The sequence below is a fragment of the Dromaius novaehollandiae genome, chromosome 10 (genome assembly GCF_036370855.1).
Source record: "Dromaius novaehollandiae isolate bDroNov1 chromosome 10, bDroNov1.hap1, whole genome shotgun sequence".
In the NCBI taxonomy this organism is placed as follows: Eukaryota; Metazoa; Chordata; class Aves; order Casuariiformes; family Dromaiidae; genus Dromaius; species Dromaius novaehollandiae.
Window position 1 is genome coordinate 25,141,646 of NC_088107.1, and position 25,507 is coordinate 25,167,152.

The following is a 25,507-nucleotide window of genomic DNA, read 5'->3' on the forward strand; positions in this document are numbered from 1 at the left end:
TGAGTTTTAATTTTTTAACTGATGGTGGTCGCAATGCAACGTTGGAGAGGGTCGCAGCCACCCTGCTGTGTCCTGCGAGCTGCGGACTGGGAACTGCCGTGCCAAGGCTTTGGCAGCGTCTGGTCCCTGCTCCCAGTTTCAACCCAACCGTAGCTTCTCATTTCGGAGTTTGCAGAGCTATGGTGAAGTGACTCGCAAACGCTTGCTCACATCTTTTTGCATATCTTATGGTTTCTACGCACTGACCTTCCTTCTGGAGCGCAGACAGGAGCGTGCTGACCTGAAACTTGGGCTGCAGGAGAGGACAGTTTCAGGGGGCCTGGGGTAGTTGTCCTGGTGGGACATCCCCAGCAAAGCAGTCTTGTAGTCTGCCTTTTCTGGGAAGAGCAGTGTCAGACTCTTCTTGGAGCTGAAATGAGAAGTTTTCTCAGTTTGAAGATACTCTCGTTCCTCAAGCAGAGTAGGCGATTGACTGGTTAGAGCTGTTTTTTCTGGGCTAGTGTCTGCTGCTTGTGGCGCGCTGGCATTTACTGGCAGTTTTTGGAGCAGTCTCTGAAATGGGACCAGTTTGGAGCATAGCGCGTGAGTGCTGCTCTGCCCCGAGAGATCCCTCTGCTGCCCTGAGCCACCTCTGGGCACGGCTGCTGCCTTTCCTTCTCCTTGCCGTCCCAGGCAACGTGTCGGTGGCCTGCGGGAAGAGGTTGACCCAGGCATGACCACGGCGGGCTCCCTGCGTCCCTCCCGGAGGGCAGGCAAGGCCGCGGGGGGCCTCCCCAGAGCCTGGGCTCTGCCTTGAGCTGCCGGCGCAGGGTTTGTAGCTTCTCCGACTCATTCCTGCAGCTCCGTGGAGCCCCGTCCCTGCCCTGCAGTGCTCCCAGCTGCAGACAGACGGACAAGCTGAGGCTGGCACCGGGAGGAGGGGAAGGTGCAGGCAGCTGGGCTCCTGGGGAGACGCGGCCTTAGAGGAGGTGAGCGGCACTGCCTGCCAACAGCAAAGCCCTCGCCGGGAGGCTGGCTCTTGACCTTACGCGAGGCAGTAAGGCAATCTTGCCTTTCTTCCTTGCCTTCTTGAAGGAGGAGCTTTGAGCGGGGCGTTTTGGCTGGGAAAGCGGCGCATCCTTGCTTTGGAGAGTTTGGGTAAGGGCAGGGCGAGGGGGACGGGGCGGCTCCTCGGAGTATCGTCCTGGCTTGCTCACAGTGCCTGGTTTTGGCCTCCTCTGAAGAAGTCACCCAAAACAGGCTCCTTTTTTGAAATTTCACGTGCTGCTGGAAGCAAATTGGCCGATGGCCATGGAGCTCGGCGGGCTGCGGGCGTGAGAAGCGCCCGGGCTCTCCGGCGTGCTCGCGGGTCCCTCACAGCCTGCAGCCCTGGATGCCACCAACCTTGAGCTCAGCAGCATGGGGCAAATCCCGCGTTGGCCAGGTGAGGACGCAGGTCCCCAGCCTGCACTGCCAGGCCCCATCGCGTCATGGCCCTGTCGCCTTATTGCCCCCGAGCTGGGGGCCTGCCCCGGCGGCACAGCAAGCCCTGCAGCGAGCAAACACGTTAGAGAAACATGTCTCCAACGCCGTGTTTGACGGTTCCCCCCCTTCTCCGTGGGCTTCCTTCGAACGTGTCGACACAGATCCCGCGGGCGAGCAAAGAGATCGCTTTCCTCCCGGCAGCAGCAGGAGCGATGGATGTTAATTTGCTCTCCTCCTTGCCGGAGCCCCCCCAGCGTCCCTTTGCTGTACGGTGCGCGCTGCCCCCAGCTCCCCGTGTCGCGCCTGCGGAGGGGAGCTGTGGCGGCTGGAAACGCCTGGCTCCTCAAGCACGATAATTGAATGTGACAGGAACACACTAACTAGGAGACCTCGCTGCCTCCAGCTGATTTGCATTGCAAATAGCATTTAAAAATAAAGAGTGATGAGGGCTTCTTTTTTTTTCTCTCCCCCTTTCCCCTTTCTCCCCCTGCTTTACAGGGAAACTGGATTCAAAGATCCATCAAGGAGCCAAGAAGGGGTTAATGAAGCAGAAAGCGATGGTGTGAGCCGTGGGGGAGCGGCGCCACGTTCCCACGCAGCTCGGGATCTCGCCACCGCTGCTCTCGCTGGGACGCCTGGAGGTGCCAGGATGGTGCACGGCTCTCTGGAAAGCAGGTGCTCGTGGGAAGAGGGATCCAAAAGTGCTGTTAGAAAAGCCGATACTGTTGTACGCATTGGATTCAAAAGTCATTAAAAGGAGAAATGTTTTCATCAAGCTCTTTCCTTGCCCAGAAGCTTTCCAGCCCAGTGCTTCCAGGGCAGTCTCACACCGCAAAGAGGGGTGGGTGGGAGACAAAGCAGACGCGCTGACAGATTCACTCAAGTGCTGGCATCTGCACATCTCTGATGAGCGCTGGCCCTCGAGTAGTCCCAGGATGGGTCCAGAGAGCTCACTAGCAGCAGCCAGCACAAGCTCCAGCCAGAGGCTTCATCCATCTCAGCAGGTCGGAGCTGGCTCCATGCTGGCTTTGGCAGCGTCTCCCTCCCTGGGCAGCTCAGTGAAGAGACAGCTTGTGACTCGAGGTCTTTTGGCCGGATCGGGTCAGGCACGTTACAGTGTCGGCCTCAGAGGAGAGATCGCTGCAGCTGCTCCGAGCTGCTTGGCAGGGTTTGCAGCTGATGCTGCCCTGTGCCACCTCCGTATGCGATGGCTTCTCTTCTAACGAGGAGCTGCGCAGGGCGCAAAGGGGCCGAGCGCGATGGCTCTGGACATCTGTAAAGCCCTGGCCCTGCCTCCCTTCAGCACGTGCTTGGGGAATCGGAGGATCTGGGGGGAGAGGTGGGCTCTGTTCCTCGTCCCTGCCTGCTCGGAGGCTGTGTGCGTGAAGCTGGTCACAGGAGCTCGCTCTTACAGCTCTTGTCATCTTTGGGAAGTGTCCAGCCTTACATCTCTCTCTTCTGATTTGTATCAAAACAGCAGCCAGGAGCTGCCCCCTGCCCCCCTAGCAGCTGCTTCCTTGAGTTAAAAACCCACTCTGCCTTATGAATAAGATTAATTTCCCCTTTCTTTAATCCTCATATTCAGCATCTATCTGCATTGATGTGTCTGTGCTCATTATGCATTGATGTTCACTGGGCTGTGAGCCTTTCGTGCCACGTTGCTCCAGGCTCTGCTTTGACATGGCCTAGGTGTTCCTAAACTCCCCAGAGCCCACCCTGCTCCGGCGGGGGCAGAGCAACGGCGGAGCGCCCTTGGCATCCCTCCTTTTCCCCTGGGACGCGGCAGGCCGGCCCGTCCGGTCCTGAGTCGCCTCCCACGGCAGGGAGCAGCAGGGCTGCTGGCTCAGCTGCTTGGTGCGGTTGTTGGTTACAGGCGCTTGGGTGCCCCAACTCTCTAACCTTGGTTCCTGTTGCTACCACATCAGAGAGGAGGAGGAGGGTCTGAAGCCTTCTCACTAGCTGTCTGCACACCCTGAAACTCAGCAGCCAGACGCAGCGGTGATGTAAATCATCCCAGGGAGGCAACTGATGCTGCCTTTTGCCCTGGGAGTTGTCTTCTGGCTCCTCTTCTGCTGCCTCTGGGATTCTTTCTCTGGGGTTCTGGAGATGGTGAATCTGGATTAAATACACACCCACGTTAACTCTTCATCTGGAAAGCCCTTGCGGCTGTTTCAGCTGCGATTTGCCCGGGCTTGGTGCTGAGGTTATTGTATGGGAACTGCTGTTCGTTGTGACAGGAGAGGTGTTCTCCTACTTGCATGCTCCTCTGGCTGTACCTGCCTGCCCACCAACCTGTCCCTGTCCCTTGTGTCTCCCTTGCCCACACGTAAGACCTCATTCAGCTGCACTGAGACTCTGGGGCCCAACTTCCCTGTGCGCTGGTAGCAGCTGCTCTGCTGTCTTTCAGCGTTTCTGTACTTCTGCTGTGGAGGCCCTCCTCTCTCGGGTGGACGTGGGTTGCTCTGTTCCTCCCGCGCTATGGTGTTCGGCCTCCAGGACACGGGGAAATGTCTGCAGTGCCTGTAGGAGCAGAGCTAGGGAGGGATGGGGGGGCCTGGAGTGGGTTCCTGGGGACCTGGGGGGAGTGCTGGGTGGTAGCTAAAGAGGCAGGAGGGGGCTTGGCCTCGGTGGCTGGGAGATGGAAGGACTTGGTGGGTGGGTGGGAGAGGCAGGATGTCAAGCTTTCTCTGCCCGGGGTACCTACATCTCCCTCACTGCTCCCTGGTGTGAGAGAGCCCCCGGGGCTGGGGAATCTCTCCTGGCGGTGGAAAGGGTCAACCCTTGAACCGCCTGCACCGGCCTTTCCTAAAGGCAGAGCGTGTGGGACCAAGGTCGGGGAGATGCTCCAGGTGGCTCCTCTGGCAGAAGGTGTGTGTGAGGAAGGCCGAAGCGTCTGATGAGCAGCAGACTACGCTCTGCAAAACATCACTGCCCTCTCAGCCTTTGTCCCCAGAGTGGTAGGAGTCCCTGGAGCCTAGGAGCAAGGACCAAGACTCATAATTCTCCTGGATGCTGAAAATCCAGGACTGGAAGATCGGGACTCCAGGGCATGCTGTCACCTGCCCCTCGAGCTAAACTCCTGATCCACCCAGACACACGTGCCACTGTTGCAGAAGAAATCGGTGGTGGAGAACAACCTTCCCAGAGGGACACGATTTCATTTTCCTTGTCCCTTTGCCCTCTCCTGGGGCTCCCACATGCCCTTGCTCAAGGTCTGTCCTGGCTGTAGATGTGGTTGCCCCTGTCTCAGCATCTCCCTGCTGCTGGGCAGAGGAGGTGGTGCTTTCGCAGCTCGCTGTTTTGTACCAAAATCCATGTGGACTCGTGCTGGCTTCTTCTGGGGCTGCTGGAGCTGGGGTTTGAGTGCTGCCTTGGGATCTTCCCTCCCACAGCTTTCAGCTCTTGGGAGAATGGGAAAACCGAGGCAGCGTCTGCCCTGGGGGCTTTCCTGCGCAGGCAGCAGCGGTGAGAAATGGATGGCATCCTGCCCAGGGGCACGGTGGCCCAGGCTCAGGCTGTGCCGTGCCACTCGCTCTATGGCTATATGGCTTTGGTTTGGCGTTAAAACAGATCCATCACTAGTTTGCTTGCTTCCACCTCCCTGAGAGAGCCCGCCTGCTCTTCGTCAGCTCCCTGTCCTTTATATTACTTACAGCTCGCGCCTATATGTCATCTGCGGGTTTTATCTGCAATGATTTTATGTTCTCCACTAGTCATTGGTAACAAATGTCGAATCGCACCGGGCTGGGAGCTCCAGCGCTGGGGCTCCAGCAGCCACGGGCGCGCTCCAGTGCAGCTCACAGGTACGTCTGAAGGCGCGTTGGTCAGCCGGGTTTTAATCCGTGTAATGCGCATCCCATTGCTTTGATGTATTCTTAATATTCTTAATGTTCCTTAATCGAAACGTTATGTCGCACCCAGTCGAAAGCGTGCCGAGATCCGTGTGGAATCGGTTTATCATCCAAACTGGTTGTCATGTCAAAATATGCCGTCGGAGGGATTTGTTCAGATCGCTTCCAAAGGAGCTGTGTTGCCCAGCAGAATTTGTATTTTTCTCCTTTAATTCTGCATTAATGACATCGTTTACGGTTTTGCCCAGGAACGAGCAGAGTGACACACCTACACTTCCCTGGTTTGTTCTGCTTCCTCCTCTAAGTCCTGGCAGCCACAGTAAAGCTGGTTTTCCCACCCTCGGGAACATCATTACGGACCAGGGCATATTGAAAATCAGCATCAAATGCCCAGGAAGCCTTTTAGCCAGAGCTTGAAAATTTGGGGGCAAAAAATGACCTGAATTTGTTAATTGTAGATTGTCAAACTCAAGTACCTGCAGCTCCCCCTCATGGGAGAAGCGTTTCATCATTTCCCTATCGCACCATCCCACGGGATTGTTTCTCCCTTTGGCTCGGGGACCTGGCTGTCCATCCCCCCATCAGCCTCGCGGTCCTCCTCACTTTTACATCGCCCGTCGCCTTCCTGCAGCTCTGCGCGGCCGGGGAGATCCCTCTGGCTCTCCGTGGCTCCCTCCTCTCGCATGCGTTGTGTGGCCGCGGGAGGTTATTATCCGTCTGGTCCCGCTGAGCCAGGCCGGCCACGTGGGACGGAGACCCGCGAGTCTCTATCGAGATGTCCTTGCCTGCTCCTCCTGACCGTTCCTGTCCTCCTGATTGAAATCTTTCTCCCAAGTGATTTTGCACATAATTTGCTTCTAGCTTGGTGAAACGGACTCTTCCGCGGGAGCTGTACCGCCGGCGGGAGATATACTGCAGCCGTGCCTCACCCCGCTGGCACATAACGAATGTGGCCGAGCCGTGACCGCTCGGACATCCCCGCGTTAAGCTGTCCTTCTGGCGCATAAAGCTCCCGCCTGCCGCTCCGGTGCTCTCCGAGTTCAGCATTGCCATCTGTAACGTTGGCAGCCGGTGGGATGCCCTGCTCCGGCACGGGCCATGGGGCCTCGGGGGTGGCGTTCCCCACCGGACTGCCCATCCTGCCCAAGGACGGCCGGTCCCGCGGGGTGGCTCTTTCCCAGGTTTCTGTGATACACCACCGTTGAGTTTATGCTGGTGCAGGAACCATTCCTCACGTCCACCATGTTATGGGTGCATCAGCCATTAACGAACTCCTCATTGTCTCCTTCGGCGTCGTGATTAACTTTAGCACCGACATGTTGGCTGTGCACTAAATGAAGGTTTATATATTCATTCTTCTCATCCCCCTTTTCCTATGCTTTACAATCCCTCTGGTTCCCTTCTCACCTGCACCTGCCCCACAAGTCAGAGAAATGGAGCAACGGCCCCCCAAAATTGCGCCTTTTTACCCCATCCCACCTACTCAGCCAGGGGGTTGGGTCTCACGTCTTCCTTGCTTGGTTGCCAAAAGGCCTCTCAGAAAATCAGAGCTCACCTCCTTCAGTATCCTGCTGAAACCAGCTGTGTGGGGCACCAGCAGGAGGGTTCGCCCACCCTGCCACCGGCTGGCTTATGGCATCCCACTTGGGAAACCTGCTTAGCGGTGGTCACGTCATTAAGGGCCGTGAAGAGATGGCACCATGCTGGGCTCTGCCCGTTCTTCCTCCGCTCAGGCCAGGAGCACGGGCAGGGTACGTGGCTTCCCGGGTATCTGTTTCACGGTGTCTCTGAACGTCTCACAGGTCAGGCTGTGGAGGCCAGTCCCTCGCACCTCTCCTTTGACCGCTTGAATATTAAGCATCAGTGTTTCGTGGTTTCCAAGCTGAGAACATGACAATGATGGAAAACTCTCCCTGTAGAAAGGGAAAAAGCAAGCAGACATCGCGTGAATGAGCATCCAAAGCACACCGCAGTCGTGCCTGCGCGTCGTCCTTAGCTCTGCCCTCCCGTCCGTATGCGGCTGGTTGCAGCCGGGGACTACTGGGCCATGTGCTCCTCTGCCCAGACGCTTCCTCACCCTCTGCTCTCGTCGGTGGTGTCTCCTTGCGCTGGCCCAGGGCTAGGATAACACTGCTGGCTACAACTTCTGCTATCCAAGCTAACGCACGTGCTAACGAAGCCCTTAGAAGATATGCCTGGACTGAAACCACCTGAGGGGCAGGTCCTGGGCTGGGTATGTCCCTGTGTCTGCCTGGCGGTTGCAGTCCTGTGATTGTGGCGCAAAGAGGAAGAAGTCCTCGGCCGTGCCACGCTCTGGGCCCGTTTGCATGCACGACCTGGCCCCTCTGTGGCCGCGGAGGCTCCCAGGTCCCAGCTTTCAGTTCCTCATGGGTTCGGGTGCTGCTTTCTGAGCGCGGGGACCCAACCGTGCTCTGGGGTGAGGATTTACAGGGCTGATCTCCGACGAGATTGTTCTGCCCAATTATACAATAAATAAAACTTCTTAATCCCGACAGCAGAGCTAACCCACAGCAGCACGTTATCTTTAGGGCGACTTTATATCCAGGCGAGATTTATTGTGTTTCGAGAACATCGGACTCACATAAATTAGGTGCCGCGCGGCTCACCCTGTCTGAAGGTTTCTGTGCCTCCTGCCCCGCTGCTTGGGCGATTTCTGCAATGACTCACACCGGGGAAACGCTGCTGCGCTCGCCGAGCGGAGTCTATTTACGGCTGTACGACTCTGTTGGTGTATCCGTTTGGGCAAGCGACGCGGCATGTCGGGCTGCGCCTCCCCCGAGACCCTCTCAGAGCCTCGAATATGCGTCCGGGGGAGCGACCGGGCCTTGCGGGACAGACACGTCCTAACGGGTGGTGAGATGAGGGGTGGGTTTGCCATCCCGTGGAGACCAGGGGCGGCAGCACCTCTCCGGGGTGGGACATCCCGTCTCGGAGCCTGAGCATGGCCGCCCGGGTGGGTGGGAGAGGTGGTGGCTCGTTCGTGCTCTGTGGTGGTGGCTCAGAGCCGCCGCTGAGGCTCCCGGCGAGGGGACGGCGTCCGCACAACCCCAGGTGCCGTCCACGCACGGAGCCCCTTCCCTCGGCCTCTGGTCGCTGCTCATCCAGCAGAAAAAGGCTGCCTGTTTCGTCACCCGGCGTCCCGGGCGGTGCGGGCCCGGCCCTTCCCTTGCGTCCCACCCGCCGGCGGGAGCTCGGGCGGCCGGCCCAGACCCGCGACCCCGCCAGACTCGTTGTCCGTCGCGTTGGCTTTTCGGCCCGCTCGGTGGCCCGGCCTGAGCCCCGGGGACAGGGACAGGATATCGCGGCCAGGACGGGCCGAGCTGTCCTCGACGGCGCGGGGGAGCCTGAACGGAGCAGCCGAGCGCCTCCGTCCCGCCCCGCCTCCGTCCCGCCCCGGCCCCCGCTCTGAGGTGCCGCCCGCGGCGGCGCCGGCTCCCCAGGGGACGCGATCCACTTTCCGGGCTTTGCCCCCCACCCCCGGCAGGTCCCGGCGGCGCGGCGCCGTTGCGGCCCCCGACCCGCCCCCGCCGGCTCCGGCTCCGGCGCCGCTCTCCGCGTTTTCCCGCCGCCGCGCCCCGGCCTTTGGCGCGCGCCCGCTTTGTGCGGCCGCGCCGCGCCCCCGCCCGCCCCGGGGCCGCCGCCGGGCCCGGCCCTGCCCGCCCCGGCCCGGCCCCCCCCGTCGCGCCGCGCCGCGCCTTTGTCTGCCGGCCCCTCCCCTCCCCGCAGGCCGCTTCCTCCCCGGCGGGGACCCCTCCACGTGCATATTCATGGCGGGGCGGGCCGGGGCGGGGCGCCGGGGCCCCGCGGGCAGCACGTGGCGCCGCGCCCGGCGCCCCCGGCCCGGCGGCGCGCCCCGACCGGCGCCCGGCAGCCCCCGCGCGGGGCCGGGCCGGGCCGGGCGCCGAGCCCCCGCCATGCGCGCCGCGCCGGCCCCGGCTCCCGGCCCGCCGCCGCCGCCCCGCGCCGCGCCGGGTTTTCCGCCCTGCTGGCGGAGGGCGGCGCGCTCCGGGTTTTGGGCGCGCTCCGCGCTCCGCGTTTTCCGGCGCGCCCAGCGGCGGCTCCCGCTCCGGCTCCGCGCTCCGGGTGCGCCGCGGCGCCGCGTCCCCGCGGAGGCGAGCGGAGCCCGGCGCGCGGCGGCCGCGTCCCCCGCGAGGCGGACCCCGGCGCGGCCTGCGCGGAGCGCGGCCCAGCGGCGCGGCGCGGCGCGGCGGCATGGCGGCCCCGGCGCCCGGCCCCTAGCTGGCGGCGGAGGCGGCGCCGCGAGCCGCGCGGCTCCATGGAGGAGACTTAGGGCAGCCCGGGACGGGAGCGGAGCCGGGTGAGTCTGACCCCGCGCCGGCGCCCCCGGCGGAGCCGCCCGGCGCCTCGCCCGCCCTCCCGCGGGGACGGGGACGCCCTCCCGCGCCGGGCACCCCCGCGGGGCTGCTGGGGGGGGGGCCGCGTGGGGGCCCCCCCGGCGTGGCCGCTGGGGGCTGCGATCCCCCCGGGGAGCCCCCTTGGGCTTAGGGGCGCCCTCCGTGCGGCTGCTGGGAGCTGGGGGTCCCCGTGGGGCAGCTCTGGCGTTTTGGGGGCACCGCCGCGTGACTGTTGGGAGGTGGGGGTCCCCCTGCGGGATTTAGGGACACCCCCCGCGTGACTGTTGGGAGTTGGGGGTTTCCCTTGGGATTTAGGGACACCCCCCGCGTGACTGTTGGGAGTTGGGGGCCCCCGGGGGGTCTCCCTTGGGATTTAGGGATACCCCCGTGTGACTGTTAGGAGTTGGGGTGCCCCAGAGGACACCCCTGGGGATTGGGGACACCCCCTGTGTGACCGTTGGGAGTTGGGGGTCCCCTGTGGGTCCCCCTTGGGACTTGGGAACACCCCTCGTGTGACTGTTGGGAGCTGGGGTCCCCCAGAGGACACCCCTGGAGATTGGGGGCACCCCCTGTGTGGCTCTTGGGAGTTGGGGTCCCCCGTGGGTCCCCCTTAGGATTTGGGGACACCCTCTGCGTGACTGTTGGGAGTTGGGGTCCCCCAGAGGACACCCCCGGGGACTGAGACACCCCCTGTGTGACTTGGGAGTTGGGGTTTGCTCATGGGACACCCCTTGTGTGACTGTTGGGAGTTGGGGTCCCCCATGGGTCACCCTGGGGATTTAGGGACACCCCTGTGTGGCCGTTGGGAGTTGGATCCCCAGGGGACACCCTTGGGGATTGAGGACTGCCCCCGTGTGACCGTTGGGAGTTGGGGCTCCCTCGTGGGACACCCCCATGTGACCGTTGGGAGGTGGGGCTCCCTTGTGGGACACTCACGTGCGACTGTGGGGGGCTGAGGTCCCCCGTGGGACAGCCGTGGGGTTTGGGGGCCCTCCTCCGTGACCGCGGGGTGCTCGGGGAGGTCCTCTCGCTTCCTCCACGGCTGTGGAGCCTCGGCGGCAGTTGGGCCTGGGGGATCCCCCGTGTTCTGCCCTGGAGCCCGCCTAGAAGGGAGACCTGGTGCGGCCACCGCGTGCGTGGCTCCTGCCGTGTCTCTGTGGGATGGAGGTTGTCGCCTGGTGCGTGGGGGGTCGCGGTCCCATCTCTGCGGGTGTGTGTGGGGTGTCATGGCCCTCCTGGTGTGGTTCCCCTGTGGCTCTGGGGGGTAGGGATCCCCCACGTTTGAGGGCTCAGAGCACAGCCCCCCACGTGAGCACACCGTGGGGCTGCCCACTGTGCTGGCAGTGGCCGGGCAAGGAGACGTTGAGGGTCAGGGTCAGGGCAGCCCAGGGCTGAGCTGCGGTGGTGGGGTGCCACACGCATGTGTGGGGGAACGTATAGGGCCAAATGCCTGAGCTAGTGCCCTTATGCCCCGTCCTGGGGTGGTGGCACGTTGCCGTGGCGTGGGGACGTGGTTCCCCGAGCCTGGGAGAGTGCTTTGGTCAGGAGCACCCACACCTGGCGAGCGAGTCCTTGATCTCCAGCTCTGGCCCTCAGATCCCTGTGGGTGCGTTTCTCTCTCCGTTGACCCCGTGTCTGTTTGCCTTGCGCAGGGAGGCTGTAAAGGACTTGAGGGGCTGGAGAGGTGCCTGGTGGGTGGCAGTGCTACCACTCCATGCCTTCCCTCTGTTTGCAGTGCAGGTTTGAGCACAGCTTTCTGAAGAGACTGATTTCCTTCTCCCCCCTTGGGCTTGCTGAGGAGGAAGAACATCTGACCTGTGTGTACATGTGACACAGGCGACAGCTCAGAGCAGTTTCGGGTTCCCAGCACTGGGCGTGCGGGGGGGTGGTGGTGGTGGGAGTACACAGCCCCTTTGGGGGATTTTCTCAGCACAAATCACGGAGGATTAAACTCTCCGAAGAACATCTACCCAAACACAAGTTGTCTCTGGGGGAGTGGGGGGGAAATCCTGTCTCTGCATGCAGCTTCTCGTGGATGCTGGAGGCACTGGTGTGTGGAGGTCAGAGTCCTAGGCAAGCACTTGAGCTCTCCTTAGCTGCCCTTAATTAAGGGCACTTTGGAGGGGGCCTGTTGGGCCTCTGTTGCGACGGTGAGACTGTTGATGAAGCACCAATAACTGTCCTTGGAGCCGCGACGCTGCCGTTTTGGAGCCCGCTTTCGAGGGCGCGCTGGGCCACCGCACAGCTCGCCCGCGCCAGAGGGGCACGGCGATGCCGGGGGAGTGCCGCGGAGCTGCCTTCGGCTGCGGTCGCGTCCCCTCGCGCGCAGGAGCGGGGCAGGACCCCGGGTAGGCTGGCTCCCGGCCGGGGAAGTGTTGAGATTGGAGTATAACTGGTGCGGGGCTTATCTCGGCAGCTCCCCGCTCCCGAGCGCAGCAGCTTTTCAGTCCTCGGTTGCGACAGGAAAGGCGAGCGTCTCCGGATGGCACTAGTTTGGGCTGAAGTAAGTAACAAAGTGGCTATACTGGTAACACGTCCAATAAATGCTCTGGTTTTATCTGAGTGAAATGGAGGGGTGAGAACTGCTGCTCCGTAGATAAAGCGGCTCTCCCTCCCGCCCATTGTGTACACAGGGAAGGTCACAGGTTCAAGTCTTGTCTGTGAGACTTGGCTCTCTTCCATCTCCCAGCAGGCCTTTTTTTTTTCTCTTTTTTTTTTTTCCTTCCCCCTGTTCTGGGTAGGCCCTTTCCATTGGGTGAGGTGTTATACAGACTTTTTTTTTTTTTTTTTTTTTTTTTTTGGTGACGCACAATGAAGAGCTCAACGGGCCCTTTTTCCACCTCCAGAAGAATAAGGATGCCGGTGTCGGGGCTGACTTCCATGCTCTAGCCCGGCCTGCCTTCGTTCATCGTGCCCTGCGATAAGGGTAGAAGCGATGCTTGTGCTCGCAGCCTCCCTTGTCTGGACATCCTCAGGAAAGCCTATTTCCCTGCTTTGTGTGATGACTCTGGCATAGGATTATGCTGCACATTTCTAGCTCTTTGTTGGCAGTACGTAGCCACACGCAGCCCTCAAAGAATCCAGTCAGCTTATTTTATTGATTAGCTTTTTGAACGGAATAATTTATAATTTTGGAGCCATTTTGATCTCGAAACAAAAATCCTTATCCTTTTATAACCTCTTTAATCCACCAGCAGTCTCTCGGCTCCCTGTGTATCTGTGGGGCAGAGCTTGCTGAAGAAGAGACGTGCACCAAACTGGGAGTTTGGCCATCTCTGTGGCGCGAAAGGACAAGTATGTAATGTTTTATCTAAACTGGCCTCGCTGTTCAGGACAAGGGCTCTGAGCCAGTTAGAGCCACCAGAGGAAATTAATTATCAAGCAAGTTGTAATGATCTGTAATTGAGTATGGCCAGGGCACTGGGACTTTTTTTCAAGCTGGGCTCTCGGACTTTGTTTCCACTGAAGGGTTTGTGTGTTGTGCGAGTTGCCACTGGGCCGTGTGTTATTTAGTGGGGGTGCGTGTGTACGTGTACACGTAGGTGTCTCGAAATACAAGTGTTACCCTGTTGCTGTGGCCTTTGTGCGTATTGACTCGAGTGAATATTCTTTTTTGCAGAGTGTCTCTTAGAGGGAGAAGCTGTCGTGAATAAGGAGTATTCATCCATATGTAGCCCCGTGCCTTGGTCTGGGCGGTAACTGCAAATAATTTCTCCTTCTCTGCATCCTAACTGCAGCCTGCCTCGTAGGATGCCTGTGTGCACAGCATATGCTTCTGGGTCAGAACTCTGCCGTCTCTAAAGCTCTTTCTTTTAAATCATTAGTCTATCTAAAAATGCATCTTTTCATGGAGAAATGTCACACGAAGTATAAAGGCAGTCGAGGGATTCTCATGCTGTGTTGGAGCTACCTAACAGCTTGTGTATCTTTATTGTGTATGAATAAGAAGGGAGGGCCAGAGTTCAGTCAGTCTTGTTTATTCTTTTTGAGAACAGGGCCAAATTGAATTTAAATTTGCCCCTAGATTATATTTACAGTGTTTTTTTAATTCTTTGCATTTTGCATAAATTATAGTTGCTTTAGGAGGCAGCTTTTGGTTTTCTCTATTTCTAGCGCTTCCGTGTGGGCATCCCTACAAAAACAAATCAATGTTGATGAGTTGTATCTGTGTAATCGTGGACTGTGACAAAGGTTGGAGAGCTGAGATTGGGATTGCGTTCCCAGAGCTCAGCCATGTAATAAAGGCAGTCGAAGATCAGAGTTGTGTGTCGTGTCTGACGCTGTGATTTATCTGGCATTTCCTGGGTGTACGCTGCCTAAAAAGGGATCTTTCTTTGCTTGCTCATCAAGGAAACAGGAAGAGCTGGGCTGTATCATGTTGCTCTTGACCTTGGGCTTGGATGGGCTTGAACCAGGACTTGGGTGAAGTGTTCAGGGCAAGGAAGCGCCTCTTCGTGTCCACACTGCACCCAGCACAGCAGGCCCCTAATTCAGATTAGGGCCTCTGGGCACTGATGCAATAGTAGTCACAGATGTAATGCAGTAAGCCTCTTAGTCCCCTTTATCCCGAGTATTATGTAAATAAGATGGTATTTATGGTTCCAGGTATGTTGTTTCAGGGCTGTGTGACACACCGTGTGCGCAGCTATGCCCTTTGAGTGTTGACACTGCTCCTTCTGGCTTGGTTACCTGGCTTTCAGCAGGGACCTGCTTGGGGGAGGTCTGGGCAGACGTTTCGCACGGAGCAGATCACATGCCTGCTCTGTAACAAAAGGAGGTGAGGCCGCAGGTGACCTTGCCAGAGGCTGGTGACAGTTTAACCGTACTGGGTTACTTGTACACAGCAAATTGATAGGCAAGCACAAGCTTTGGATAGAGTGCAGGAGATGAGGCAGTTTCCCACCGAGGGTTCAAGGTGAGCTCTGCGTTATCTTTGCAGGTTTGTTGCAGAATATGGACAAATGTTTCCCTAACCTTTGGGTCGCTAGAGTCATGCGGGTCTGTTCCCATGCTTGTCCCGTGTCCCCACCTGCTGCCTTCCTCCAGTGGTGTTCTCCAGGGTGATAACTATGGAGGAGAATAAAGCTGACAGCTCTTTGTGGAAAGATTTTCTGATAAGTTTGCAGGCAGCGACCCCTTGAAAGCACCCAGAGATGGCAGGGGCTGCGTTAGTCTGGAATTCTCCGGTGACGTCCTGTTTCTTCTGACGTCGCGTGGGCATGTCGTGGGCTCTCCGGATGTGGGGAGAGCTGGTGCCTTCTCGGTGGAGCTTGGCCACTAATCTAGGAAAGTCATATAGTTTGGCTCTTCTGTGGTGATGCTGGCCAGAGAGGAGGATGATGCTGTTGTGTGGGGATATGCAACTCTAGCAGGGTTTTGGGGATATGGGAGGGATATGTTGAGGAGCCCAGGCTGTGAAGGGTGATCTGTGAGGTGCTTTGCTCATGTGACAGAAGGGGGTAGGTAGGTGAGACAGCTCTGAGGGCATGGGTGCCATGGGAGCTCATTTCTGGCCACATGTAGCCTACTGGACCGGTGCTTTTGCCACCACAGAAGCACCCCGGGCCTTTCTGCCCAGCAGCCAGCGTGCCGGTCTGGAGAAGCAGTTGTTCCACGTCCCCGAGCAGGTTTGTTTGGATGAGAAAATGATGCAACCTGGTTTCAGGGTACTGTTTGCTTGCGGCAGCAAACAGCTTTGTGTGAAAATGTGCTGAGAGCCAAGTCCTGAACTGCTGATCGCCGGATGGCGGAAGGGAACGTTGGGCAAAAGGTCCCTCTGTATGGGCCCAATTTCTCATGTTGAAGCAGCTGTTGTTGCTGGGTGTTGAGGCCAGTCCTGGGCTGGATAATCCTTCTCTGATCCAGCGAGGCTTTTCTGACGCTCTGAGAGAGTGCTGATGTGGATTCAGGACTTGAGGAGCCAGGAGACCCAAACGGAAAGAATCGGACGCTTGTGGAGTAATTCACAACTTTCCTTTTGCCTTTCCTCCTCGGAAAAGCCCAGGAGCATCCCTGGTTCTTCCCAGCTCTGGCCTTTATTGCCGATACGGGCGCCTCGTTGCCTCGCTCGTTGATTTGCATTTGGCAGGGTGAGCTAGTTCAGGGGCTGATCGGATGGGGAGCCGTTCATTTTCTTTTGTGGGGTGGTGTTCAGCTGGGTCACTTGGCCGCGCTGACTCAACCCGCGGCTGTAGCCCTGAGACAAGGAAAGGAGAAGGACGTGACAGGGACGTGACTTCTTGCAGTGGCAGCTGGCAATTGCATCAAAAATGCACTTTCCTACTAAATGGGTTCTGTGTCCTGCGGTGTAAAGTGGTTTCAGATGAAAGGATAAGTTTTTGCTTGGACAGACCTACAGAAAATAGGGGATGGTTGCCTGCCTGCGTGAAGCTTGCTCTGTGACTTTAGTGGCTTGTTTTCATTTATTTTTTTTGAATGTACAGATTTCTTTAAAGGAAATGCCTATTCCACTTCTGGGTTTTGGTGAAAAATCTGTTTTCTAGGTGAAACCAAGACACTGGTGCTCAAGCTCAGCTGAGTCTTTCATGTGCAAAAGACATTACAGACTTACCATCAACTCAGATACCTGGTGTGAGATACCTCTCTATAGAGATATAGACACCCACGCATGTATGTTATGGGCCTGTATGTTATAGGTATATGTGCGTGTAACTATATACAAGGATGTGAGTATATATTTGTGGATGAATGAAGGTTCTTTAAGGAGAATTGTGATGTTTTGTATTTAAACATTAAATGCTCAGCCTTTGCATTTCACTTCCTTGTTTATGGAACAAGAAAAGAAACAAAAAGGACAGGAAAAATAATGTTGTCCTTTTATGCCACTCCTTCCCTGAGCTCATTGTGGACACAAAAAGGTTTTGCAGCATCACAGATTTTCCCTTCAAGCTGTTCCTGGGCCTGCTTGGCCTCTGTTCTGACAGCCGAAAGGATGATATCTCTGTAGTGCTGCATCGTGTGTGTCGTCTCGTCTCTTCGCACGGATCCAGTGAAGTATTGATAACAAAACAAGGCCGTTTTAGAATGGTTTTAATAGGTTTGATTAGCCCATTTTTGCTTTTGATCAAGCAGATCATTTCTGAACCAAAGGTTTGCTTCCTAGTTAGTGCCGAGTCCTTAGCCCTTTTCTGACAGGAGAAGGGGCAGTTCAGCAGAAGTCTGTTTTGCAACTTTTAAATGAGTGAAAATGAGGTGTTTAATCACTTAACTAATGTTAACCACTGTGATTTCAATTGAAGAGGTAAAGCTGTCCCTGCTAATCTCCAGGAGAATTAGTAGTCCTCCCCTAAAGATTTACTAGCAGATGCTATGGTGAAGTTTCTTGTCCTGGAGACTTCTGTGTTTTTTTTTTCCCCTCAGCTTCGAATAGGTATCTTCTGCACTGTTTGGCACAGTGCCACAAGTAATTAAAACTGAACTTCAACTAAGAAAATAAGCCAAGTATACTTTGCATTATTCTTGCTTTTTTATTGTATTCCTTTATGTGCTCGCTAATTTGCAGAGTTCTGTAATTTGCAATGGGTCATTAGTGTGAATTAGCAAGTTTCTGATGTATATCATAGCTTTGCAAATGTGCTTTATTAATCTGTGAAACACACCTATTTATTATCCCTCCCTTAAAAAAAAAATGCTGAAGGAGTTTCTTGGCCTGGTTTTCCCTGTGCCTGGATTTGTCCCTGTCTGTGCATATGCCTTCCCTTCTCCTTCGCTTTGCAGTCTGTTTGGTTTCTCCTGAAGTGTTTCCAGGCTGATGGCTTGACAGCAAGAGAGATTACAGCTGTAGGTAGTCTGTATTCCTCTGCTGCAAATGAAGCCGCAGCTAGTGCTAGCCAAGGTGCCCTAATTGGTTATTGAATGAGGGGGAATTAAAGGCATTAGTAGGTGAAGTGGCAGGTCCTTCATTTTTGGAGCAGTGATGTTCTTCCTCTTCTAAAGCCTGGGAAACAGCCAAGGCTGCCTGTTTGCTCTTCTCCTGTTGAAGAGGAGGAAAAAAAAAACCCTAGAAACTGGCCTGTCTGTTCTCTGCAGCTTCTGGGAGCAGCCTAGGAGCGAGCGTGCAGCAGTTTGTCCTCTCCGAATGGGTCACGGCCGAGGCGGTGTGGAGCGCTTTGTGCTGCGCTTCCCTGGCCCTCACCCCGGCGTGTGCTGTGTGGCTCTTTCATGTCGAGATCAAGGCAGAAGCGCGGCTGGAAGCTGTTGCTTTGGTGGTCAGAGCGCTCGTTTTCATCGCTCCAGTTATCTTCCTCGAGACAGCGGGGACAGAAAGCGCGAGTTAACTTCTCTGCAGACTCCTCTCTGCCCAAGCGCTCTCCCGGCGTGCACCCGAGCGCTCTGCCCGCTGGCATCTGCTAGCGGAGTCGGTGGTTTTCCTTTCCTGCTGCACCTGCTCCGGGTGGGATCCTGTTTGGAAACATGCTGACGGCTGTAGCTGTCACAGCCCCAGCTCAAATCCTCTTCGCTGGCTCTTCTGGGTGCATGGTGGGGTTGGGGGAGGTCGTGATTACCTTGAGCTGCTGGAGCTGCCGCGTGCTTTGTTGTTATGAAAGCGTGGCCTCTGGCTCATAATTTGGCGTCACACCTTATCTGGCGTCACCGGGCCACCGCTGAAAGTTAGTCCCTCTGCCAGCCGCCCGCTCCTCGATCGGAGCTGACCTGCCCCGTGGCTCCGCGGTCGCCGGCTCCCACACGGACGAAAGGTGCGTAGCACCGGGCCGGGAGCGAGGCCCGGCGTCTTCGCGAGGAGCCTTCGTTGCCCTCCGCGTCCCGCGATGGAAGGGTGCAAATAGCTGGTTGAGACGTGCCTGGCCTGCTCCCACCAACGCCTGGCAGCTCTGGGCTGCTGCCAGAAGTGCAGGTGCGTTTTTGCAACCCTGCCGGTTGCTGTTGGATGAACAGAGGAAAAATGGGAGCTCCTTTTTTCCAGCAAGCACTCCAGCAGTTACATACGCCCCTTCAGCATCTGCGGTCTTCGCCAGCACTTCGGACTGATATTTTGGGGATCCCTCCTGATTACGTTTCTCTTGCTGCTTCCTTTTGTTCCCGACTTTTTCGGGTTGCTGGCGTTCTTCCATGCCGCGTGGAGCTTTATCTGCAACTTGTAAGCCTTTTGGATTATTTTCAAATGTTCTCTGGCCTGGTCCTTTTTACAGGCTGTGCATTGGGACGGGCCACTGGTTTAGATATCATTAAGCCAGTTTAAGCCTCTAATAAATCAGTTCATCTCTGCTCTGGGGTTGGCAAGGGTGAAACTAGACTGGTTTTTAAATCTGCATAGCTGCATTAGTTCCAGTTTCCTAATGGAGTCCAGCTCGCAGTATGAGGGAGAATCAAACCCCAGATTTGTCCCGTATGTCCCTGTGGGAAGTGTCACAACGCGTAGTGCAGTGCTAGTCAGATGAATTTGCTCTAATATCCCGTTTCGAGTGTTTAGTGTGATTTTGGCAACAGCCAGCCGTGCTGTGGCTGGCTGGGCTCGCCAAGAACAGGCTTTATGGAGATGTGTGGGTATCTGTCAGTGCTGCTGGTAGCGACTCGGATGAGGGATAGCGCGCTGGCTTGTTTAGACTCAGCTGAAGCGTTTCCACGTTAATTCTGGCCAGTTTTTGCTCACAGGGTCTCTGCTTTGCTTTTGCCACTGTGCGCATGTGGCTGCCGGTTGTCCGTGTGTCAGCGTTTGAGAGCTGGCCCTCTGCGGTGATCCCTCTCCGGCTGCGGCGCTGGAAGGCGTGTGCTTGGTGCAGCGTGTTGGTAATGCTGTGACACCCGCAAGGCTGCAGGTAGCTCACGGGGACCGCAGGACAAGCAAGAGGATACAGGTCTTGGGTGCAGACGGTGCTGTAATTCTAGTTGTTGTTAAACCGTCACGTGCGAGTCTAGGCCCTGCAGTGACATGATGATGTCTTCCAGTGTGCAGGCGCAAGGGTGAGGGGTAAAACCCTGCTCAGACTTCCCAATTTAGGTTAGATCTGAAAACTGAGAATGTAGGAAGGAAGTTGGCTTAGTCATTTTACATACCGAACACTTTTTCTCCCACGGCATATGGGTTTTTCTATTCCTCTTTCCCAGTAAAGCCAAATGTTAAGAGCGCTGGGCACCAGCTGATGTTTATGGAAGTGGATCCGAGTGCTGGGTTTGCTGGTAAAGCTCTTGGCTGCTTTCAGCTGTCAGAGATTTTGAAGTCAGCAAAATCGCACCTGCGGGAGGAAGTCTAGCCCATGGCTTCCGGACGGGCAGCCTACGGCCAGCCGCCGTCTGGGGGAGCGGTCGTCTCAGCCTTGCTGCCACCTGCTCGAGACTCGCCGTGGTGTCGCTGGGGGACTCCCAGCCCTCCTCAGGAAGAGGAGCGATGGCTCGTTTCCTCCGCACCGGAAGGCAGATGCTCGGGAAAGGGAAGTGCCTTGCCTGCAGCCGTGCTGAGAGAGCCACGAGACATGCCGGCCCTGCTTTCGTGTGTGCTGTTTGTGCCCGATTTACCTCTTGTCCATGCTGCTGCTTCATCCCACCATTGTGACCTTCCTGCAAACGTGGATCCTGCCTGGCTGGAGGTCCTTCAGCTCTCTGTGGGAGCACTGAGAAGCTGAGGTTTGTCTGCTGTTCTTCGGAGGAACGAAATGAAAGTGCGCTTGGTGCCTGAGGGCTGCAGACTTTGTGTGGGTCTGTAGGTCTTGGTGTGCCTTCTGCGTTGGTCCCATGCGCTTGAGTGAAGTTCCACTTGCTGTTAGTTTTCATGAAATATGAAGCTCTGGACTTCTCTGTGTATTGTCAGAGGAAAGCAGAGTTGCATTTTATTCGGTGTACAGGAAGGTAGCGTAAAAAATGCAAGGGTTGAGAGACATCAAAATCAAATAACCGTAAATCTGAAGGATTTTAAGCTCTCCAGGTACACAAACAAAAAAATTGTGGCTCTGCTGATGACGCTTCAAAGAGTGATGGGAGGATTAAAGAAAAACTTGTTCCAGTTTTTGCTATTTCATATTATAAGGGAAGGCCTGAAATTTTTTTCCTCCGTTTTTGTTTCCCCCTTTTTGTGTGCCTCACATATTGGTGACGTCGCTGCTGGTTGTATTTGGCTTGTTTGGCGTTCAGGGAAGCATGTGCAAGCATAGGGGGGGTCTGCAGAGGGTGGGTTTGCTCTCCTGAATCTCACTCAAAAGCACTGGGTTTTTCAGCCTTTGACCAAATTTCTGTTTGGCACTGGAGTTAAGTAAGCGTCGACGGAAACGTTGAGTTTCAGTTAATCTGGCAAAGCTTTTTCTTCAAACGCAGCCTGGTTCAGATCTAAGGCTCTGTGCCCTACTCTTGTATTTATTATTTTGCTGAACATCTTTGGTTGTAGCGGCCTAATTGAATGTTGCCGTAAAGGTCATGTTTTAAGGTTATGAGCAGACGGAGGTGGACGTGAGGGTGAGTTCTGATCCTAACCGCGTTTTTTGACTGGTGATGAATGTTGTGTTGACACTTGTGCGTGTAAAAATGCTAGTTGGTACTAGGTGGGTGCTGCGACTTGATAGCTCTCCTGAACTTTGCTCCAGGCAGGGCTGGGGCCCCCTGGCAAAATTGCCCAGCCCCATCCGTACACTAAAAAGGTCTTTGCTTCTCTCTCCCATCTTTCTCCATCTCCGGCCTCTTCCAGTGACCTCGTCCGTCCTGCTTCCGTAACGCCTGCGCTCCGAAATTTCAGGCTTTTCTAAGGAATGCCAACAAATGAGTCACGGCTCGCGTGTTGCCCCGTGTCAGGTTCACCGCTAGCGCGGAGGCCCAGCCCATGGAAACTTTGAGTCCCCGCAGAAGTTTCGCTACTGGTAACCAAACGATGAGGCTGCATTGCATGCTGGAAGATGTAGTCTTCGTGGGGCGCACCTCCATATTGAAAAAAGAAGGGTGGCTCCATTTTATTCAAATTGGGTTCAGCCTCCGGCAGGGCGCCAGCGTCAGGCCGCTGAGCCCGCGAGCCCCCGAAGTTTCCGCGGCGCGTCCCGCGAGCGAGGAGGCGGCGGTAGTTGGCGCCTCCGTTCTGACCCCGTTTAACGGCTCGTCGTGAAGCCCTGCGCTGGCGCTCGTTTTGCAGCCTCGCGGGCTCCCGCGGCGCGAGCGCGCCCGGGGATGCCTGCCCCGTGGGGTGGCAGTCCTGGAGGGTGTCATGGCAAATCGCCTTTGTCTGCTCCGGCTTGACTGATGGACGGGGGAGAGCAAAGCCTCCTCCCCTGCGTGGTTTCTGGAGCTGAAAGCAGCAAGTGAGTGAGGAAGCTCCTTTGTGCAGATTTCTCTGTCTCCTCTTGTGCGTGCCAGCTGGCTCTCATTCAACATTTTTTTTTTTCCCTTCTTTCTTCCCCCCCCATCTCTAGAGAGAGGGGGCGGGGAGAAAGGGAACATCTTAAAAAGCGAGCTACAGCAAAGGCACGGGAGTTACTTAACACAAACGCCACCCAAACAAGCCCAGCTGGGGGATTACAGCCGGGGCGGTGGGAGCCGCAGAGCGCCGCGGCTCGGGAGGGGAAGGCGCGTCCCCTCCGAGTTTCTCTAGTCGTAAAAGGAAACAAAAAAAGGCTCTTGCGCGGAGGCAGCGTACGGGGAGAGCTGTCGGCTGGCTGCCAGCGATGGATGGCGGGAGAAAGGGCCGCGCGGCACAGCATCCCCCCCCGGCCCTGCTGTGGCCTGGCGGCTGCAGCCAGAGGGGCTCTTTGGGGTAGCTGGGGGGGGGGGGGCTGCGGGGGGTCGTTTGGGGCCGTGGTGGGGACCGTGCTCCCCCCCAGCTGCCCATGCCGCCTCGGCCTCCGGCACGCGTTCGTGGGGTCGCCTGGAAGCCGAGGGTGCGCTTGCGATGGTGGCTCGGGCCCGGTCGGGGCGAGCGGTTAGCCAAAACACTGCTCCCTGCCTTTGCCCTCCCGCAGGACCCGCCTCGTACGGGAGATTTTTTCCGTCGTCTTGGCCGTTCCTTATTGCGGGCATTCCTGAAAGTTAATCAGGGTGAAAATTGCAGTCAGTCATGTCTGGAAGCCACCGGAGGCTGGTCCTGGAGCGCCGCAGCCTCGAGCACATGGGTATGAGACAGGCTTCCTACGTGTGGGCTGGTCGCATTGTTGCCAGGAGAAAAGCTTTCTCCTGCCTCTCGCCGCCCTTGGGCGTTAAATCATTCCCCGATTTGGTTTCCCGGCCTCTGCTTCCCCTACAAAAACTCCGAGCGACGCAGCCGCCTTGGCTTTGCCGAGGAGCATCCTGCGTGCGTTAGCACAAAGAGCTGGGGCTCGTGCGGTTTCCCAGCTCTCCGCTTGGTGCTTTTTGAAGTGCTCCCTGGCTCCGTTTGAATAGCTTTCTCTAGGTGTGTTTGCAGTTGGCTGCTAGCTCCGAAAGTGAACTTTCAGGTTTGTCTCTAATATGTTGGCTCCTTCCCAGCGCGTAGATGTGGATTGTAGAGGTCTCGGCACCTAATGGAGCTGAATTATTCATGTCTGGTGCTGTGTGTGCGCAGCATTCCCAAGCAGAAAGCTGTCTCCTTGTAGGATCTGTGCTCCAGGACTGCTCTTAAAATGCTTTGTTGGCAGGTCTCCAGGCCAACAAGTGAGCACATGCTTTTCATGTTGTGCAGGGATCAATCCTGCCATGGCAGGAGGTAAGGGGAAGGACAAAGTTTATAGCTGAATCAATCTCGCCGCGCTGTTTTTGCGAGACGCCGTGATTTGCGGTGGCGTTACTCTCCTCCGAGCAGAGCGCGGAGGATCTGAATAGCGCCCAGCGCCTGCAGCCCTGCAGGAACTGGAGGGCTGTGCAAAGCAGATGGGGGGGGGGGAAGCCACCCCCTCCTGTTGGCCGTGGACGGTGGTAGCCCCGGGTTCTCCTACGTGCTGCTCGCCCTGCGCCTTTGGAGAGCAGAAAGTGGGAACTAGAGCAGGGATTTAGGTGGGGGGAGTGTTTGCTGAGCTGGGGGAAACGCTTTCGCCTTGTTTGCCCAGGATGGCTTGCAGGGAAATGACCCCAGAATTGCTTACGGGGGTCCGCAGCACGTCCCGAGCTCCCTGCGGCTTGCCTCCTGCCGTGCTCTTAGCACGGCTCTGCCTTTCCTCCTCTCTTGCAAATTCAGCCTGTTCTTGTTTGTCCTGTTTGTGCTTCTCGCGCTGCCTCCCTGCATTAGCAGACCTCGGTCTCCCTCGACACCTCCTCTGTAGGGGGAATGTAATTTCCTCTTGTTTTCTAAACCTTTGATTGCTCCTGTCTCTCTAATCTCTGGGGAGCCGGTGGACTTCTGGGCTCCTTTTTTTTCTCCTGTTGGAGGAGAAATTAGCAAATGTTGATGGCTTCTGAGCTGCTGGCATAGCTTCGGACCAAAGTCCTCCTTGTCTGCTCCCCTCATTTATTATATAGATAAATAAAATGTGCGTGCACACACACACGTGTGTGTATGTATCATATATTTATGTACATAGGCACACTTTAATATATATTTAAGATGAGCTCCTTGGTGTGGGCTGAGAGCTGCCCAACCCCATGCAGTCACAGTGCGGGCGGAGGAGTTGCATGGTGTGACTGCTGTTCCCGTTGCAATATAGCTATGCAGATTTTTATATAATGTTCTTCAGACTATTAGGCCCTACCTTTGCCTCTTTGTCCCTGTGACTCGAACCGGATGCGGCCCTTCGCGCGCTCCAGCCTTGGCGGGGTGCGTCGTCGTGGGCAGCTCCCCTGCCGCGTTGAGGTTGGGCCTCATCGTCTTCCAGGAGTTCCTCTGTGTTGGTCCCGCTCGGCGAAACCACGTTGCCGAATCCCGTTTGCATGGGGAAGGCAGTGTCTGGCTGGGTCTGTTTTTAATGTGCTGCAGCTGGATACCATGCCTCCGTCTTTGGGCTGATCCGTTCCCTGGGAGGGGACTGTTACAGGCTAAAAATCTGGGCCATCCAACTCATTATCAGCTTTGCCCATCTGGACAAAAGAATCGCTGAGGATCCGTGGCACAAAGGCAGCCCAGAGCGCTCCGGCGCTCCTGGCCAGCAGCTCGCCGCGGGAACACGCGGCTGCCGGGGCGCTTCGTGCCGTGGCGCGCTGCCCTCGTTCCGCCGAGCCGCGGTGGCGAAAGCGCAGCGAAGCCGTCCTCGGGCACCTCCGGGCCTGCCCGCGCGGGGTGCAGTCCCTCCGTCGCATCTCGGGCTGTCCGCCCGCGTTGCTCTAGCTGTGCGGCGAGGTTGGCCGAGGAAGGGGGCTCTGGAGAGGCAGGTAGGTGGGAGCAGCCGGTAGGGTAGGGCTGGAAGCGCTGCCTGCCCTGCCCACCCCAGCTGGGAAGTGGGTGCTGGGGCGAGAGACATGCGAGGCGGCTTGAGAAGCCGTTAGCGACTCCGGCGCGCGACGTGATCTCCTGATTCTGCACTTTCTCTGTCGCTGAAAAGAGAGGTCAGTGCTTTTCATTTCCAGCCTGCATGCTAGCCCCTGGCTCCTGGGGTTAAAAATCTCCGTAATGACCTGTCAGAGAGTGGATTATTAGCTGTACAGAGCCAGGGATGCTGTGGGGAGCAGATGGAAAATGGTCTGGCTGCTGCAGCCTGGCTGATGAAAGAATCCTTGGCATTTTTACAGTGTTTGCATCTCTGGAAACGCACCGTGAAGCTGCTTTCCAGGCTCCTGCCTGCTGGGGTTTGAAGAAATTTGTATGTGTTTGTGTTTTTGCTTTTCTTTCTCCACCCCCCCCAAGTCACCTGTTTTTTGAAGTGTTGCTTGTAAATAGTAACAGGAGTCATCAGGCCTTGAGCTCAGCAGGGTGGAGGAGGACAATGGCGCTCGAGAGGAGCTACATCCAAATGGGTGGTCAAG

General features: G+C 56.9%; 2 protein-coding genes across 5 annotated transcripts in view; both read left to right on the forward strand.

The window, feature by feature from the left end:
- TRIP4 (thyroid hormone receptor interactor 4) overlaps positions 1-2,235 on the forward strand; it is a 37,658-nt gene extending 35,423 nt beyond the window's left edge. For all 3 annotated transcript variants that reach the window (XM_026116279.2, XM_026116271.2, XM_026116287.2), the window contains exon 13: positions 1,963-2,235. In XM_026116279.2, the coding sequence (XP_025972064.2) occupies positions 1,963-2,030 (68 nt within the window). In that variant the 3' untranslated portion in view covers positions 2,031-2,235. The remainder of the gene's footprint in view (positions 1-1,962) is intronic.
- Positions 2,236-9,301: 7,066 nt separating this feature from the next.
- The window catches only part of ZNF609 (zinc finger protein 609), an 89,287-nt gene continuing 73,081 nt past the window's right edge, over positions 9,302-25,507 (forward strand). For both annotated transcript variants that reach the window (XM_064517681.1, XM_064517680.1), the window contains exon 1: positions 9,302-9,654. The gene's annotated coding sequence lies outside the window, so the exon portion shown is untranslated. The remainder of the gene's footprint in view (positions 9,655-25,507) is intronic.